Source organism: Panthera onca, chromosome B1 (genome assembly GCF_046562875.1).
Source record: "Panthera onca isolate mPanOnc1 chromosome B1, mPanOnc1 haplotype 2, whole genome shotgun sequence".
Taxonomy (NCBI): Eukaryota; Metazoa; Chordata; class Mammalia; order Carnivora; family Felidae; genus Panthera; species Panthera onca.
Window position 1 is genome coordinate 64,142,510 of NC_138342.1, and position 16,751 is coordinate 64,159,260.

At 37.6% G+C, this 16,751-nt stretch overlaps 2 protein-coding genes across 12 annotated transcripts in view; one reads left to right on the forward strand and one right to left on the reverse strand.

Moving 5' to 3' along the window:
- Window positions 1–4,236, forward strand: part of BMP2K (BMP2 inducible kinase) — a 129,328-nt gene extending 125,092 nt beyond the window's left edge. For all 6 annotated transcript variants that reach the window (XM_060654802.3, XM_060654804.3, XM_060654803.3 and 3 more), the window contains one exon: window positions 1–4,236. In XM_060654802.3, the coding sequence (XP_060510785.2) occupies window positions 1–1,436 (1,436 nt within the window). In that variant the 3' untranslated portion in view covers window positions 1,437–4,236.
- PAQR3 (progestin and adipoQ receptor family member 3) overlaps window positions 1,032–16,751 on the reverse strand; it is a 27,845-nt gene continuing 12,125 nt past the window's right edge. The window contains exons 4-8 of one of the 6 annotated variants that reach the window (XR_009616333.3): window positions 15,864–16,061; window positions 13,185–13,275; window positions 9,826–9,974; window positions 7,068–7,161; window positions 1,032–1,466 (exon numbers count right to left, since the gene is read on the reverse strand). Coding sequence is in view for 1 of the 6 variants with exons in the window: in XM_060654808.2 (XP_060510791.1) it covers window positions 9,832–9,974; window positions 13,185–13,275; window positions 15,864–16,061 (432 nt within the window). In the remaining 5 variants the exon portion in view is untranslated. Of the gene's footprint in view, window positions 1,467–6,956; window positions 7,162–7,219; window positions 9,975–12,247; window positions 12,415–13,184; window positions 13,276–15,863; window positions 16,062–16,751 lie in introns of those variants that run through there. The other 5 variants (XR_009616331.3, XR_009616330.3, XR_009616335.2 and 2 more) reach the window with 5 other exon arrangements.

Consider the following 16,751-nt stretch of genomic DNA (forward strand, 5'->3'; position numbering starts at 1 on the left):
GTTCTCCGGAAAAGAAAACTGAACATTCATCTACGAATCAAGAAAATAGTTCTGCAAACCCTATCAAGAATAGAAAAGCAAGTCCAGTATCTAAAGATCACCGGACTGGAAAGAAAACCTCAGAGAATTCACTGGTACAGGGTCAAGTGCAAAAGCGGAATGATGAGTCTGAAAGTGATTTTGAGTCAGATCCTCCTTCTCCCAAGAGCAGTGAAGAGGAGGAACAGGAGGATGAGGAAGTTCTTCAGGGAGAGCAGGGAGATTTTAATGACGATGATACTGAACCAGAAAATCTGGGCCACAGGCCTCTCCTCATGGATTCTGAAGACGAGGAAGAAGAGAAACACAGCTCTGATTCTGATTATGAGCAGACCAAAGTAAAGTACAGTGACGTGAGCCCTGTCTACAGAGACAAATCTGGCAGTGGATCAGCACCAGGTCCCACCGACACACTTCTCACCCCAACCCGATTACCCTCCGATGTTGGAGTGGAGGCTCCCAAACTGGAATTTGATGTGTTCGGCGCTGTCCCCTTCTTCGCGGTGCGTCCTCAGCAGCCTCACCAAGGAGAGAATGAAAAGAACTTCTGTCAGCAGACCCTGTGTCCTGCTGTGGGTCTAGAGCAGGAGGAATTTGACGTATTCACAAAGGCACCCTTTAGCAAGAAGGTCAGTGTACAAGACTGCCATGGAGTGGGTCCTGAGGCACATGCTCTCCCTGGTGGCCCCAAAAGTGTAGATATATTTGGCTCCACTCCATTTCAGCCTTTTCCCACATCAACAAGTAAAAGTGACAGCAGCGAGGACCTTTTTGGGCTTGTGCCCTTTGAGGAAATAACTGGGAGTCAACAGCAGAAAGTCAAGCAGCGGAGCTTACAGAAACTGTCTTCTCGCCAAAGGCGCACCAAGCAGGATCTGTCCAAAAGTAACGGGAAGCGGCATCATGGCACGCCAACCAGCACAAAGAAGACTGTGAAGCCTACCTACCGCACTCCAGAGAGGGCTCGCAGGCACAAAAAGGTGGGCCGCCGAGACTCTCAAAGCAGCAATGAATTTTTAACCATCTCGGACTCCAAGGAGAACATTAGTGTTGCACTGACCGACGGGAGAGACAGAGGGAACGGCCTGCAACCCGAGGAGAATCTGTTGGACCCCTTTGGTGCCAAGCCCTTCCATCCTCCAGATCTGCCATGGCACCCTCCACATCAGGGCCTGAGTGACATCCGTGCCGACCACAACCCCGTCCTGCCTGGGCGGCCACGACCGAGTTCTCTGCATGGCTCATTCCATAGTGCAGACGCGTTGAAAATGGATGATTTTGGTGCCGTGCCCTTTACAGAACTTGTGGTGCAAAGCATCGCTTCACATCAGTCCCAACAGTCCCAGTCAGTTGAATTAGACCCCTTTGGTGCTGCTCCATTTCCTTCTAAACAGTAGATACTTCCGACGGACTCTTGTCATTAACTCCTGTTTCAAAAAAGTATGAATAGTTTTATGAATTGGAAAGAAAATTTATTTGTATAGCTCTTTATATCATTCATTCTTACAGGTCAATCAGAATAGGTGATTTTTAAATAAACCAAATAGTAAAAGGAAGCATCTCCACAGGGTAGTGACTTCCCATCTCTTCCACACAGGAGAAGGAGGAGCTCAACTGTTAGCTCTACCCCAGGTTTTGGCCACCAGACGTGACTGCACAGACATCCAGGGGAAGAACGTGCTGCCTTTCCAGTTGTGGAGCCACTGAAAAGGGACTGGAAAGGGGTGGCATTATTTTTATAACAGGATGTCACTTGTGTGTTCATTTCCCCGGCTCATGTCAGGATCCAGCATTTAAAACTAAGGTTATTTGTACATACATAGGTTGCATTTGTGGATTTTTTAAAGGTCTCTTCTGATTTCCACACAGTAAAAACAAACTCTGGTTCTCCTCAAGAATTGGAAAGTTATTATCTGGAGAGAGCAGAAATTTCAGTCTTTACACCTTTCTCAAAGAGCAGAGCCAGAAGTAACTGTTGTGCCTAAAACTGTTTCCTTTTAAAAAAACAAGTGCCATTAATAATGGAATATCTATACAGAAGCCTAGAACACAAACTAAAGAGTAGTAGCTGATGTGTGGAAAATGTAAAAGAAAACGATACAGAAGAGAGAAAAAACCTACTTCAGGAACACTTGATAATTGTTTTTGAATGGCTTCTTGTTCACAACTTTTACTGTCATGTCCCTAATAAAGCAGATTGTTGGAAAAATGGGGAGTGAGGACAAGGGTTGTAGTGAAATTTTACTTGAGGAAAAAATTATGTAGCTGAAACCCTGAGTTTTTAAGACGTTTACAGCGTAAAAATCATGTTGCATTTAATGATGTACTTTATTAAATTACCACCTTCACCAAATAGTCCCCAAGTCGTGAGCAACAATTTTCTAGGTAGATTGGGAGGGTGGAGTAGTTTTAATGAAGTGCATGGAACAGTGAAACCCATGAAGCCTTATAGGCAGGACGTCCACATCCTGCTGTAAGTACCTCTGCACTAGTACACAAGATCTTAAAGTGGCTAGACGGTATTAGACGACGAGGAGCTAGCCTCTCAGTTCTGCTAGTTGATGTGTCTCTGGTGAAAAGAACACAGCTACCAAATTGCCTTTTTTTTTTTTTTTCCCCCACCACAAATCCTAATTAGAAACTTGACATTTTATAGAAATTGTTTAAGAAGATAGAAATTACTATATGAATTACTGTGAATACAGTATCTGTGCTTCCTGTGTCTCCAGCTCTTTTAAGTTATAATGAACTGGCCTTCCCTATCAACATCTACAAGTTTCTAGAACCGTTAAAGCTATTTACAAAAAGGAGTGGAAACTTATTAACCGGCACTCTCCTTGATTGCTGTATTTTAAATGAGCTTTCTTTGAACCCAATTAAATGAGTAATCTTATGTTAATTCTAGTACCCCAAATGGGATGAGCTGTTTGTCTGTTTTCTCAGTTCTAAACTTGGAAGGAAGCAAAGTATGTATGTAACTATATTCATTTTTTATTCTTTTTTAAATCAGATATAAATTTGTGGACAAACAGGGAAGCAATATGTGAATCTCCATGTAGCAGAGGCAGACCAAGCATTATATTACTGCTTAAGAGTTGTATTTTTAGAGCCCCAACTGCACCAATTACTTGTCCTTGTGCCAAAGGCAAATATTATGTTTGCACCTTTTTTTTTCCCCCCTGATTCTCAGGTTAATACTGCTAATGCAAATGCTCAAGTAGATGTTTTTCAAAACTTTACAAAGTAGACTCAAGTGATACTTTCTTTTAAAAGTGAAGAGTTGATGATTACACAGTAAATTCATGAACTACAGTAGGTTTGTATCAAACAAGAATTTTTTTATGAAAATTTGTTGGTTGATGTGTACACAGTATGCTTTGACTATTTTAGTCTTTGGCCTTGGTCTCTGCTAGACCTCATAATGAGTTTCATAATTTAAAAGTGGGTAGTGGATGAATTAATGTAGTCTCCTTGGGATGTAAACATGAAATACTTCTGTCTGATATTGAGGCCTTGCTTACACTTGCTTTTCGATACACTGAATAATTTTAAGTGATCTGGACACTGATGTAGACACTTTGGGCTTATAAAATTGGATAAATTCTAAGAAAACAATTGTGACATTGTTTAAAATATTTCCATTCTTATGTTTATTATATCACGGCCCAGTGACTTTCCTCTTTTGAGATGACAGCTCAGAGGAAACAACAGGATTCAATAGGGGACCCGATGGGATAGAAATGGGGAGATTCCTTTGTGCCGAAGTAAAGGCATTTTCCCAAGGAGTACAGGATTCGGTTATTTTCCGTTTTCCATCACGTCCTCCCACTACCGTTAGGATATAGGTCACTCCACATAGTGATGCCCAGGTAATTCCCTTATGAGAATTCTGCGAATGGAGCTCCCAAGGTATGTCAAAGAGCCTAACACATATACCTGGGACACAGCATTCAGTAAACGTTTGGGATGGTCCAATTCTTGTTTAAAAGAAGGAAAGTTGAAATTATTTTCCTGTTATTAATCAGGTGTCCTCTGTGCTTCTTTTGTATGTAAAATAGTCATAACTAAACCTGTAATACTTGAACATCACTAAGGGAAGTAAATTGTGAAGCTAGCAAAAATCTGAGGCCAAAGTTACTTCTGTCCTAACAGCTTTAATAATGCTTGTTGATTTTGAATAATCGTTTTAAAAGTGGACCATTTGCTTAATTATTTTAATATGACTTCAGCACAATGTTAGTGTTAAAAAAGATCAGCTTTTATGGCTTTAAAGAATGTATCTGCTGAGACACATAAGTTGCTTGGTGTATTAGGCGGAGGAGGAAAGGGTATAGGCTGGATGAAAATTTAACTGACTACAATATTTATTCAGAAGTATCAATTGGGAAATTGTGTAATTCTCCGACTGACCCACCCCATCCCTGCGTGTGTGTGTGTGTGTGTGTGTGTGTGTGTGTATGTGTATGTGTGGGCACAGTAAGGACATTATTTGGAATTGTAGATAGACACACCTTCTGATCCCACCCTGTTTAGTGTTTAGCAGTGATAGATTGTCGTCATACTGCTGGCGGAAAATAGTAAGGTGGAGCCCACTCTGCTGCTCATCAGGCAGAGCAGTTTTCTTACTATTTGGCCACTCTGCTTCGTTTATTTTAGGTTTGGGTACTTCATTTAAGCATTGCTAGAAGGTACACAGGTATTAATATCACTAGTTCTGAGGAGTTTGGGTACATTTGTCTTAATACGTGTAGAATATACAGTACACTTTTTTCTTCCTTTTAGCAAAATTCCTCGTCATTTTTAGGTCTCATACTGAACTGACATATCTACTGTGAGAATAACAAATGTTTGAAAACTTTTATACATGGGGGTGTTTATATATTGAGAAAAATATATACACACACATGCATGCACATGTCACATCTCTCTGCTGTGGAGTTAATGTGAATTTCTCATTTTAAATGGAATTGCAACCACAATCATTAATACAAGAACATTCGCTCCTAGGGAGGTGTTTTACAAAAGCCACTAAACGAAGTGAGGTAGGCAGATGAAAACGCAAAGGGTCATCATTTGGGTTTTTTTTTTTTTTTTTTTTTAATTTAAAAATCTATTGTGCTACTTTTGAAAGAATTGTTTTTATTACTACGCTCTTTTTGTGATGGAAAGGTCATCTAATAGTAAGCGTTATAGTAATAGTAAGCTACTTTTTAAATTGCTGGCAAACAGCTTTAAGTGCACTTTCTTTGATTACACTTCCATTTTTTGTTAAACTTGAATTTTCTGAAGCCTTTGATGTACCACTAAGCAAATAACTTTAACTTTTAATAAACCTGATTTATGTGTTTATTATATTTCTAATTGTTACCAAACATACTTTCTAAAGTAACTTCAATCCTCAGATATAGCTGGGAAACTGAGATAGAATCAGTTGCTTTTTTTTTTTTCTTTTCTACATCTAATTAAGCACTAACTGATTTTACTGCTTTGTTGCCTTTACATTGCTTATTCTTATTGACTGAATTCTGTCCCTCATTCACTTTGTTTTGTTTGAAATTTAAAATTATTTTCTTACTGTATTTATCATACCTATTGTTTTAATAATCTGCTTTCTTTAAATGCAATAAATCCCAAATGGATTGCATATTCTTTATAATTAGTGACTTTGGCGTTTTTCATTGTTTGTCGTAAATGTTTTGGATGTAAACTTCTATTCAGTTTTCTTTTATTCACACTACAGACATTAAGCACCTATTATGCTCCAGCTAGTAGAATAGAAAAGAGAAAAGGGATTAGATCTCAATCCTTAGGGTAAAGCTCAGAGTGTAGGATTTAAGAAAACCTGTTGTGACCTAGCATTTTTGCAGCAAAAACACCACATAGCACAATTTGTCCAGGCATTACAATTACTGATAATTATAATGAAGGTAAGGCAAAAACATGACTTTGAAGTAGCTTTTGAATGTCTGACATTGTTTTTGCATTATATATAATTTACTTAAGCTCCTTAGAAACTGGTTAACATACAGAACTTAAAAACTCTTTGGTTAAATAAGATACTGTAATCCTTGATTATGTCAGAAAAGAGGCTTTGGCATGTTAAAGAGAAAACCTATTTATTGGATTGGTGGACTAAGTTTGGTGTTAAGATCACATTATCTTACATATTATTCCATAGTCTTTAGATTGGTGGCTTGTGGAAAGATTCATTTTATTATGAGCTTTTTTGGATGTAGCGAGATTTATCTAAAGTTATGTGGAAAAATAAGGGCTTTGTGTCTTTTTAATAAATGGCACACAGTGTGGATTGTACTACTGTTCAAATTCAGTTATAGTTAACTGCTTTAGAGAAAAGTCTATGCTGCAATTAGAGCTATTTATTTTGAATAGCTTATCCCTTTTTAAGTAAGTCCAGCTCTGGCATCATGTGTGTGGGATGCAGGTAATTATTCTCATATTGAAGGCGCGAGTTTTACATTGCACATTTAAAAATAGTTCGCTTTTGCTTCAGGTGATTGGCACTATTGAAATTACATGTATGTTCTGTAGTGTTTTTGATCCCAGACATATAAAGCAGCACTAGAGCTTTGGTGACAATAGCATTCCTGTCCTCCATGGATGGAATTTTCATTTTTCACAAGAGACCCCTGCTGCTGGTAGCTCTCCCCCGTGAAAGTGTTTCCTTAAAGGTAGTTGCAGTTTTGGCTCCTTATCTCACTACCTCCTCAGAAGTCTGGTACAGAATTTTGGGGGACACTGGTATCCAGTAGCATCTGTACCTCTTTTTAATACAAACATAGTAATTGTGATAATGCATATAAAAGACTTGTGTCCCTCCCCTGGTGGCTGAGCTGATTCTTCACACATTTTGGCAGGGACGGGATTACCCAGAATGATGACTTCAGGTGGATACAGACCTACTCAGCTCAGCAACTGGCAGGGATCCAGAAGTGTAGACTTTGCCCCTTCATGTTTAGTACAGGGCAAAGATATCTCCAGGTAGGTACCTGCCAAATGGAGTTGCACACCTTTATGCCAGTCAGTCACAATCTTCAAATCGGTTACTTTGTCCAGGTGGGATGCCATAAGATGTGACAGTCCCTGAATTCTTCATTCCTGATTCTAAAATATGATTTTGAAGCTGTTACGTATTATAAAGAATGACAGGCAGCACTTAATATATTTAGTAAACCCAGTTTATTTACATAATACATATTTTGCCATGCAGCTTACTGAATTGCACTCAGTGTCATAACAAAAAAGACAAGCACTATCTTTTGAAGATGGCTTTATATAGAAAGATAATTGCCTCAAATTAGTCAGCTACAACCTTATAAATCACTATAGACAATTTAAAACAGCCATGGATAATTTTAAAATGTAAAGTCTGTAGGTAAAGAGCTTTTATAGTTTACACACTGTAAAATTAAAACCAGCCTTTTAGTACGGTAGCTGAATTGTGTATTTTTAATCTTATTTTAATAAATCTATAAAAACAAAAATAACTTAAATATACATTATTACAAGGCTCAGATCTGGAGGCAATTTTTAAATAGTTATTCTTTAATGTTAGCAATGTCTTAAAAATTTTGCCAGTAGTGATATGCACACAGTAGGTGGTCAATAAATGCTGACATACAGAAGTGTTTATTAGTTGACAGCAATCCACGTTCATTCCCTACTTTATAATAAATATAGTAAAGATGAAAATGAGAGAGGATAGCTTTCTTACAGTATTTAACATTTTCATAAAAAGATGAAAGGTTTACATGGTATACTTCTCCCTACAGTCAGACCTGTATGCCTTTTAAATGAAAAAAACAAAACAAAACAAACCCAAAAAACAAAAAACAAAACCACAAAAAAAAAGTCAAACACAGTATGATCTTTTTATCCATGAATTCAGATGGCAAGGATTAAATAATTCATATACTATTACAAAAACCCAGAAATATTTTTTAAAAATTAAGAGAAAGTGAAACTTACAGTTCAATATGTTTTTATTTTGAGAAGATTTTATAGTAAAAGTGGTATCAGGCCTAAAATAACTAGACTTTTTAAGTATAACTACTCAGTGTATTTTGTTTGGCTAAAATGACAAAATATCTATTTAAAATCAGTATCATGTAAACCCGTAAGAGATGGTTTAGGGAAAATACATCCTATTATCATTACACTAAAGTCTTCTTTCACTTAGCACATAGATCAAATCTGTGGCCTTATAAAATAGCCATTTTCAAAGCAGTGTGTTCCATCATCATAATGGGTATAATACAGCACCCTTAGTCTACTGGGAAGATTCTCCTTACTGAGATACTAGCATGGGGAATTTATATTCCAAAAACACTATACTGAAAAGAAATACAAAATTTTACAGATGCATAAACTGAGGCACATTAAAGTAACATTCCTAATACCAGATGGCAATGTGGCAATGTGGAAATAAGCTTCACCATCAATCAACACTTCTGATATTTGGTAATTCCAATGTTCTGAAGATACACCAGTATTCAAAGCAACTCCTGTCAACCCATTAAGAAATCTGAATAATAATTTATATCCAATGAACAGCATGTTTTTGTGAATGACTGCTTTAAGGAACTTAATTTATACATGACAAGGCCAAAGAACAAGAAGAGTGCTGTATGGTAGGGCAGTGAGATCTATTTTTTAGGTATATATAATGAGTAAACTTAATGTTTCAGGCTCAAATATTAGTGTTATCAATACTGTGAGTTGTCAATAAAATGCTAACACATGCATAAACGGAAAGACTAGAGCACAGGTAAACAATCATGTCATCAAATGGGGAATCAGCATGACTTTGTTCTAAGGCTTAAGGTTCATTTCAGGGTCAAGACTGGGCCATCTGGACTCTGTGGCCTTGAGAGTGGCACCCATCTAATTGGGAACCCCCATCCATCACGAAATTTAGGACTGCAAATTCAGTGAAATTCTTCTACAGGAATTTTGGAACCAAAAATCTGTAATCCACTGGCAAGAGTGCAATTATTATATGGAACTAAATAATATTCTTCAAAATTAAAAGGATTAAATGCTAATAATGTCTTAGTTATTATTAGACCACAGAATTTGTTGCCTGATCATATAATCAGTTTTTAATGTGATTCTTATCCGATGGAAAATGATGCAAGTTCTTTTCTTCTCAAAGCCTCTCTCAAGGGAGGAAAGGATTGAAGTTTTTATTCTAGCAAACCAAAAAATACAATGTTCCTAAGGAGAAGAGAGACTATAGCTAAGGGAAATCATATTTTAAGTGCCAGTTTCTCACAAACCATATATTTAAAGGCTAGTAATTATTCAAAACCAGTCTCCTACCTTACGTTAAGCATAGGCTATTGCAACCTTCGCCTTGGTTAGGCACTTAAAACTTGATCAACTACTGTAAATATCTTCTATTAAAGGAATCAAACAGGATGACTCCATTTTATGATGGAGGTGAGCCCTTCCTAAGCAAATTAAGCTGGTGTTAAGTAAAACAAATACTATTTCTATACTGGTTTCACATTCATTGTTATTCAGATGTTTCTTATAAATGCCAACTAATTTTCACTTTCTGTACAAGCAGCAAATTAGTAGTTTTAAGGGCTGTAAAGTAGTTATTATTACAGATCCCCAAGTATATTTTTCCATTTTTATAAAGTAGTACTCATGATATATTAAATAGGAGGAAAAAGAAAAAATTACGGTGAATCTTAGAAACAGTGGGGTATACAACTCCCCATTACATATTGCTTAATAACTGAATACAGCAGGTGGCCATACCTGAATTCACAAATGTGAAACATAGTCAGGGCAAGGCTTGCTATGTCTGTACTGCATGACATACACTGTTGACTGATGCCACCAATATAACATCACTACTGCAAGGATGTGCCATATTTGGTGGCTTGATCCGAGGTAGTTTAGTTGTCCTAGAAGGGAAGGTAGAGAAAAAAGAATATTGATTCTAATATTTTGATATTAAAATAAGAATATATTTCTATGTCTGGCCTTGGACATATGGCTTAGCAGCAAAAATATTTTGGCCATCTCAGAGCACCTGGAGAGTAATTCAAACCCAGATGTTTTTAAAAAAGGATGAATTCATATTTTGGTCTAATTTAAGGACATTGGTGAATTTTGGAAATACTATTCCAAGTGTGTTCTCAAATCTAATTTGGTTAATTTCAGGAATTTGACCTTTTGTCTCCAATGTCTTATACATCTGGATACACACACACACACACACACACACACACACACACACGTATATATCATGGGTTACATCTGCAAAATGCAATTAGTAATGGCTTCATTAAGTAAGGTTGATTAATTCATATACAACTTAGAACTATTTCTCTTTGTGCTTAAAGTTTAAATTCCAAGGAGATGAATTAACATATGGGAAGCCTCTTGAAAAATATCAAAATAAAATACAGAGTTACAGAAATTTAAATGTAAGTAACTTTTTCTTACTCATGGTGCTTCTATGGTCATGTAGTATAAATATTCTCTAACCTTACCTGTCTTATCAAGAGTAATAGTACAGTATATAGATTTTATTTATTTAAATGTTCATTTTTGAGAGAGCTCAAGATGGGGGTGGGGCATGCAGAGGGGAGGACTGAGGATGTGAAGCAGGCTCTGTGCTGACAGCAGTGAGCCTGAAGTGGGACTTGAACTCATGAACCCTGAGATCATGACCTAAGCCGAAGCTGGATGGATGGTCAACTGACTGAGCCACCCAGGTGCTCCAGTATGTAGATTTTAAAGTTTAAGTCAACACAATCCTTTCCATAGGGGTTTCTACCCTTTTTTTGGTGCCACAGACCACTTTGACACTCCAGTGAAGCTCAAAGACTCATTTTTAAAAGCACAAAATGCAGAGGACTACAAAGAAAATTGATCACATTGTAATACAAGTATGCAGATCCACTTAATTCTGCCCATGGACATCTTTGGTGATCTTTGGACCCAATCAAATATCATTGTGATGTTTACATATTTAAAAAAATGTAACTGAGGTGAAAGTAATTTCTTAGGTATACATTTTTTTATTTCACAGTATTCACCCACCATCTTATCACCACTGTACATATTTCTCTCTCTCTCTTTTTATTTATTTTGAGAGAGGGAGAGAGGGAGCATGTGTGTGAGTAGGGGAGGGGCAGAGACAGGAGGAGAGAGAGAATCCCAAGTAGGCTCCGCACTTGCAGGTTGCGGGGTTCATGGTTCGAACCCATGAACCATGAAATCATAACCTGAGCTGAAACCAAGAGTTGGACACTTAACTGACTGAGCCACCCAGGCGCCCCGCACATGTTTCTCTTTACATCCGGGTCATAAATGGGGACTGGCCAGCCAGACAAGGTTTCTAAGCCACTCATTCATGAACATCTGAGACTATTACTTTTATCTGTAAAGACTTTTTGTCTTGTATGGTCTCCATATGTCCACTGCTCTACTGTGCCTGTACTCCACACATTCAGCTACTTGGGGCACGTTTTATGTCAAGCTCACCTGAAGAAAAGTGATATAACATTTGACCTTTTATAGGTGTCCTCTATTAGGTAACTGGGAACTTCAGATATGAATATTTTAAGGCATAAAAACACTATGGCCATAACTATGTAGTTCAGAAAAATTTCATCATTCAATTTTCTACATGTACTTGTGAAGAAATTAATAATAAAATAATTATTAATAAGGTGATATAAAAATGCATTTTGCCACAACTGCATTTTTTTTTTTGGAGGAAAAAAAAATTTTTTTTTTTGAGGAAAATTCTGCTCTGCATGAAGATGGTCTTCAATTAAGGGACATGTCCTTCTTATGTTCCTAAATCCTAATGTTTACACTCAGGTTCTTCTTGGTACTCCACTTTTAAAGCTCAGTGGTGAAAAAACCAAGTGCACAGAAGAATGCCTGAGGTTCTGTGATCTAGTCTCTAGATCAGGGTTTCTCATCCTTTCTTCTTCCCAACACACATCATAAGTGGCATAATCCTGTCTTCGATTCACTGTGGAAGATTCTTCACCCAAGAAGGAGGGACAAGTCTGCAGTTTGAATTTGAGCCACACACCTACTTCTACCTCCCCGAACCAAAAAAATCACTGCTGTATGCACTTTGTTATTCTCGACTCAAGCCAAAGGTCACCTGGACTTGCATCATTCTGTGCCTTACTAAACCCCGTTTTTCACTTACGGGACTGAGGTGGAGGGACGTCATCATAGTAACAACTGCTAACGTGTATTGAGTGCTTACTTCTTGTGAGGAACCTTGCTGAATGGTTCTTGTACATTTTCACACGTAATCCCCACAATAACCCCATGAGGGAAAGTAGTATCTCCATGCTCAGATGAGGAAATGAGCTGAAAAAGTGAAGTAACTTATTTAGCTCATGCAGCTAGTAAGTGGGCAATATGGATTTGAACCCAAGCAGTCTGACTCCAGAGCTAAAGCTCCTGAACAAGCAAATACATGTTTTGGAGAACATTATTTATTCTACCTGGTATCCTGTTAGTTATTTTCTATCAGAAGTCTTTTTCTCTGGACTGGAGGATCAGGGAAATCTTTCCTTCTGTTGAGTCACTAGCTTGTGTATGTTTTGGGGACATGAAGACCCTTAACTTACATTATTTGTACTGGGTGCCAGGAAGTGGAAATGCAGATTGGTGATCTATTTTTAGAACCTCATGATGGATATATGGTGAAGTGGTCCTAACCCTGGCTTCTTTTCATTATCATCTTATTTTCCTCTGTCTCTTTTCTTCTTATTTTATGGATCTCTACATATATAAATTATTTTTTAAGAATGAGTTGGTATATAAAGAAGTCATTGGTAATAGATAATTAGTACTTCACAAAATAAACAGTGGTTGGGAGTCAGAAGACTCCCAGCTTTGTCACTAGCTCCTAATTGTGAAATGGTAGTGACCTCATCTACTACACTCAACTCGTGGTGAGGAGGAAAGGAAGTCTATGGAAGCCCTTTGAAAGTTAAAGTTTTAGATAACATTGGACAATAAGAGAGCCTTTCTATAACCAATAATACTGAAATAACTTTTGATACTCTGAAACATACACCTCCACCATATATTTAGAATCAAGTCACAAAAAGCACTATAAAAGTGTTACTTACCTGGAAAGTACCGTTCTGGAACTTTGGAAATGTAGAATAGGAAAGCAAGAAGAGCAATCACATACATCACAATTACACGGGGTGCAAAGTCCTGAAAAGCAAAACATTTTTTCACAGATCTTCCTACTATGACTGAATTCCTAATTTACTGTGAATCTAATTCATTGATTAGGTAGAATTCAGAGGCAGAATTTAAGCCCATTAAATCTAAATTGCTTTTGTAGACAGTATCCAATAATAGAAAACTTGCTCTCAATACTGTAGAAAATAGCCCACAGGAGTGGAACAGAGAGTGTCCTAAAGGTTAGGGTAATAAAGGAGGTAGAGCTTGAACATGGCTGAAGGTCCTAAGGACACCCAACTCCACCAACATAGTTTCATGGGTGGAACGCACATGGGGAATGGAGTTATCAGCTGAAGCAGCAAAACACTGAAGATCAGGGACCTGTGGCCAGAAAAGACTGCAGAGGTTTGGTCAAACAATGCAATGTGTTCCACCATCCCAGATAATGGTCCTCTTGAATACTACTATATGAAGCAGTCCATCTCTCAGTTCCACTGGAAAGCTTTCCCTTGCCCTGAGAAAATTACCCAGCTATAATTTATTTTATAACAATTTTATATATTGTTATCAATTCTGGTTGTAAACCTAATACACCAAGAAGACATTTAAGAAATAAAGACAAAATTACTTCTCTCTACAAATATTTGAGAATTATCAGGGTCCTCCTGAAAACCTACATTCTTAGACTAATGAACATGAGATTTCTCATTCTAGAACACGACTGCAACCTATCCCCAGGATTAGCCCTTCCGGAACTTTTCATTTTTGGTTAAGTTTCTCTCTCTTTCTCCATCTTTTTATTTTTTTAAATTTTATGTTAGAGATAGAGAGTGTGTGAGCGGGGGAGAGGGGCAGAGGCAGAGGAGAGAGGGAGAGAATCTTAGGCAGGTTCTATGCTCCGTGTGGAGCCTGACACATGTCTTGATCCCACGACCCTGGGATCATAACCTGAGCCGAAATCAAAAGTCATTCTCAACCCAACTGAGCCACCCAGGCACCCCTCTCCATCTTTTTAAAAGTATAGCTTATTGGAAAATTTCTCTGGAAGTCTCCCTTCTTCACTGGAATGATCTGTGATCACATTAGATTTCCATCTTTCAGAACCACTATTTTCCTAAACCATATTTCTATTTTAAAATTTCTGAACACAGGAAAGTTCCCATATTTTTCTGAATTTCTCAGAAATCCATTGGCTCAATAGGTCTGGTTCTCTTTCTTTGTCATTATAAGATTAAAAGGGATGTGTATATATCATCCCAAATTTTGGCCTCTTCTAGGTCAATAACCAGTTATTCATTTCTGGTTAGAATTAAATCTAGAGTTGCATTTCACCATTGTTTTCTTTAACTTATTTTCAAGAAGTAAAACTGTCAGAGAAGTGATGTTTTCATAGATATCAGGATCACTGAGGTTCCTCATCACTACTATCTCACTTTTCTCCTAAATTCCTAATTTTATGAAGAAAACATCACCCTTTTTCTCAAGTTGGCAAAGTGGCCAGATCATATCACTCAATTTGCTATATCACAGAACTTTCTTTTCTTTTCTTTCTTTCTTTTCTTTCTCTTCCTTCCTCCCTCCCTCTCTTTCTTTCCTCCTTTTCTTTCTTTCCTTTCTTTCTTCTTTTTCTCCTTTTCTTTTTTTTCTTTTTCCTTCCTTCCTTCCTTCCTTCCTTCCTTCCTTCCTTCCTTCCTTCCTGTTTTATACCTAAATGCTTTCTACCATGCTGTTACCAACTTCATGCAGTGTGTGTAAAGCCTATTATTAGTTCCCTGGTCTTCTAAAAAAACTAGGATTTTTTTTTTTTAATAAAACCTGCATTTAAATCCCCATATTTCAGACAAAGGTCTCACTGCAACAAGTATATCTGCTTTCTGCTAGATTTCTTGGCATACTTACTGATGTTAAAAATTCTTAAATTTATTCTCCAGTGCATATTTAAGGCATTTTTACATGGATCTCTGAGATCTGAAGTCTTATTTCTAATCTCAAGAATACTGAGGAGTTCTCACTGAGCCACTTCTTTAATGTACTCCGACTTGGCCCATAATACCTACCTCTTATAGCTCTTCTTTTACTTCTCAATATAATTTCTTTGATGGGTGGGACATGATCAAATCTTCATCACTAGTCTCAAACTCTGACCTAAATTCCAACCCCATCTCCACCTTTACATCCCACAGGTGCCTCGACTCAACAGGTCCAAGGAAAAATCTTTCCCAGCTCTTTCTCTTCCACAAAAATCAATCAATCAATTCCTCCTAGTTCCATATTTGCGTTCTCACTGGCATTATCTCTGCCCTAGCTGACAAAGCTGGAAACTTGGAAGTCCTCCACTGATAATGACTTGGGTATTTACACACTCAAGGAGAGTTAAGAATATATCATTTCACAGAAAGATATCGCAGAAAAAAACAGTAGTTACACTTCTTTATCCTGCAAGGCGTACTTCTTTATATAGATGTGAAAATTATGGCATCAATATGCAGTTATAAGTATTTTCTCAAATGACAGAGACCCACCCACCTGGCCTGATTATAGTACTTTACCCAAAATGAATACAACTGAAAGGGCAAAAAAAAAAAAGAAAAAACTATTGACTACATTCAACCTACCTGTACAATAGGAGCACCGATTCCTCCATTGAGCCAAACCCAGTGAAGAGTTGGGATCACTCCATATCCCGAAACAGAACAGAAGATGATAGAACGGAGCCTCTGCCACTGCTGGGTGAGGTAATTGGGATGGATCTGTGCGAAGAACACTGCCAGGATCATGGCAAGCACTGTGATCAAGTACACTTGACGCCAGTACTAGAAGGAAATCAAATGTTAATTGTTACACAAATAAGAGAAGGAAAAGACTAATTCTGGCTTTTACATTATATGTAGAAGACTACTTATGTAGTTTTTTCATTTCTAAACATGATGAACTTCCTTCCTTACAACATTCATGTTCCATATAACTGTTAGGTTTCTTAGGAGGACAAACGAAATTCCAAAGAGAGCTAGTGGAAACCACACTTATTCATAAAAAAGCATTTTCTGAGTACCTATTATATGCCAGAGACAACTTCAGTCCTGTAGAAACAAAGCTGACTATGACATGGACTCTCTCAGTGAGTGAGCTCATAGACTATGAGAGGGGCAGACATAAAGAAGTGATTATAATCCAATGACAAGAGCTGTGAACAGAATGTGTGAACACAGAGGAGGGGGCAATTGTTACCTAGAGTGGCTAATAAATGCTTCACAGAGGAGATGATATCTAAGCAGGGTCTTGAGGAATTCATATGATTCTGTGGGAAGAGGGAGTTCTCAAGGAAAAGGAACAGAGCATACGGTGGGAAGGTTTTGAGAAGAAGGGAGGCTGAAAGGCAGCGTACTGTGAGGCTAAGTATTTGGAACTGTACCACGCTGGCACTGGGGGAATAGCAGTGTTAAGAAGGAGATGACGGGCTTGCTTCTCAAACTGACTTATTAGAAATAGAACTCTGACATCAG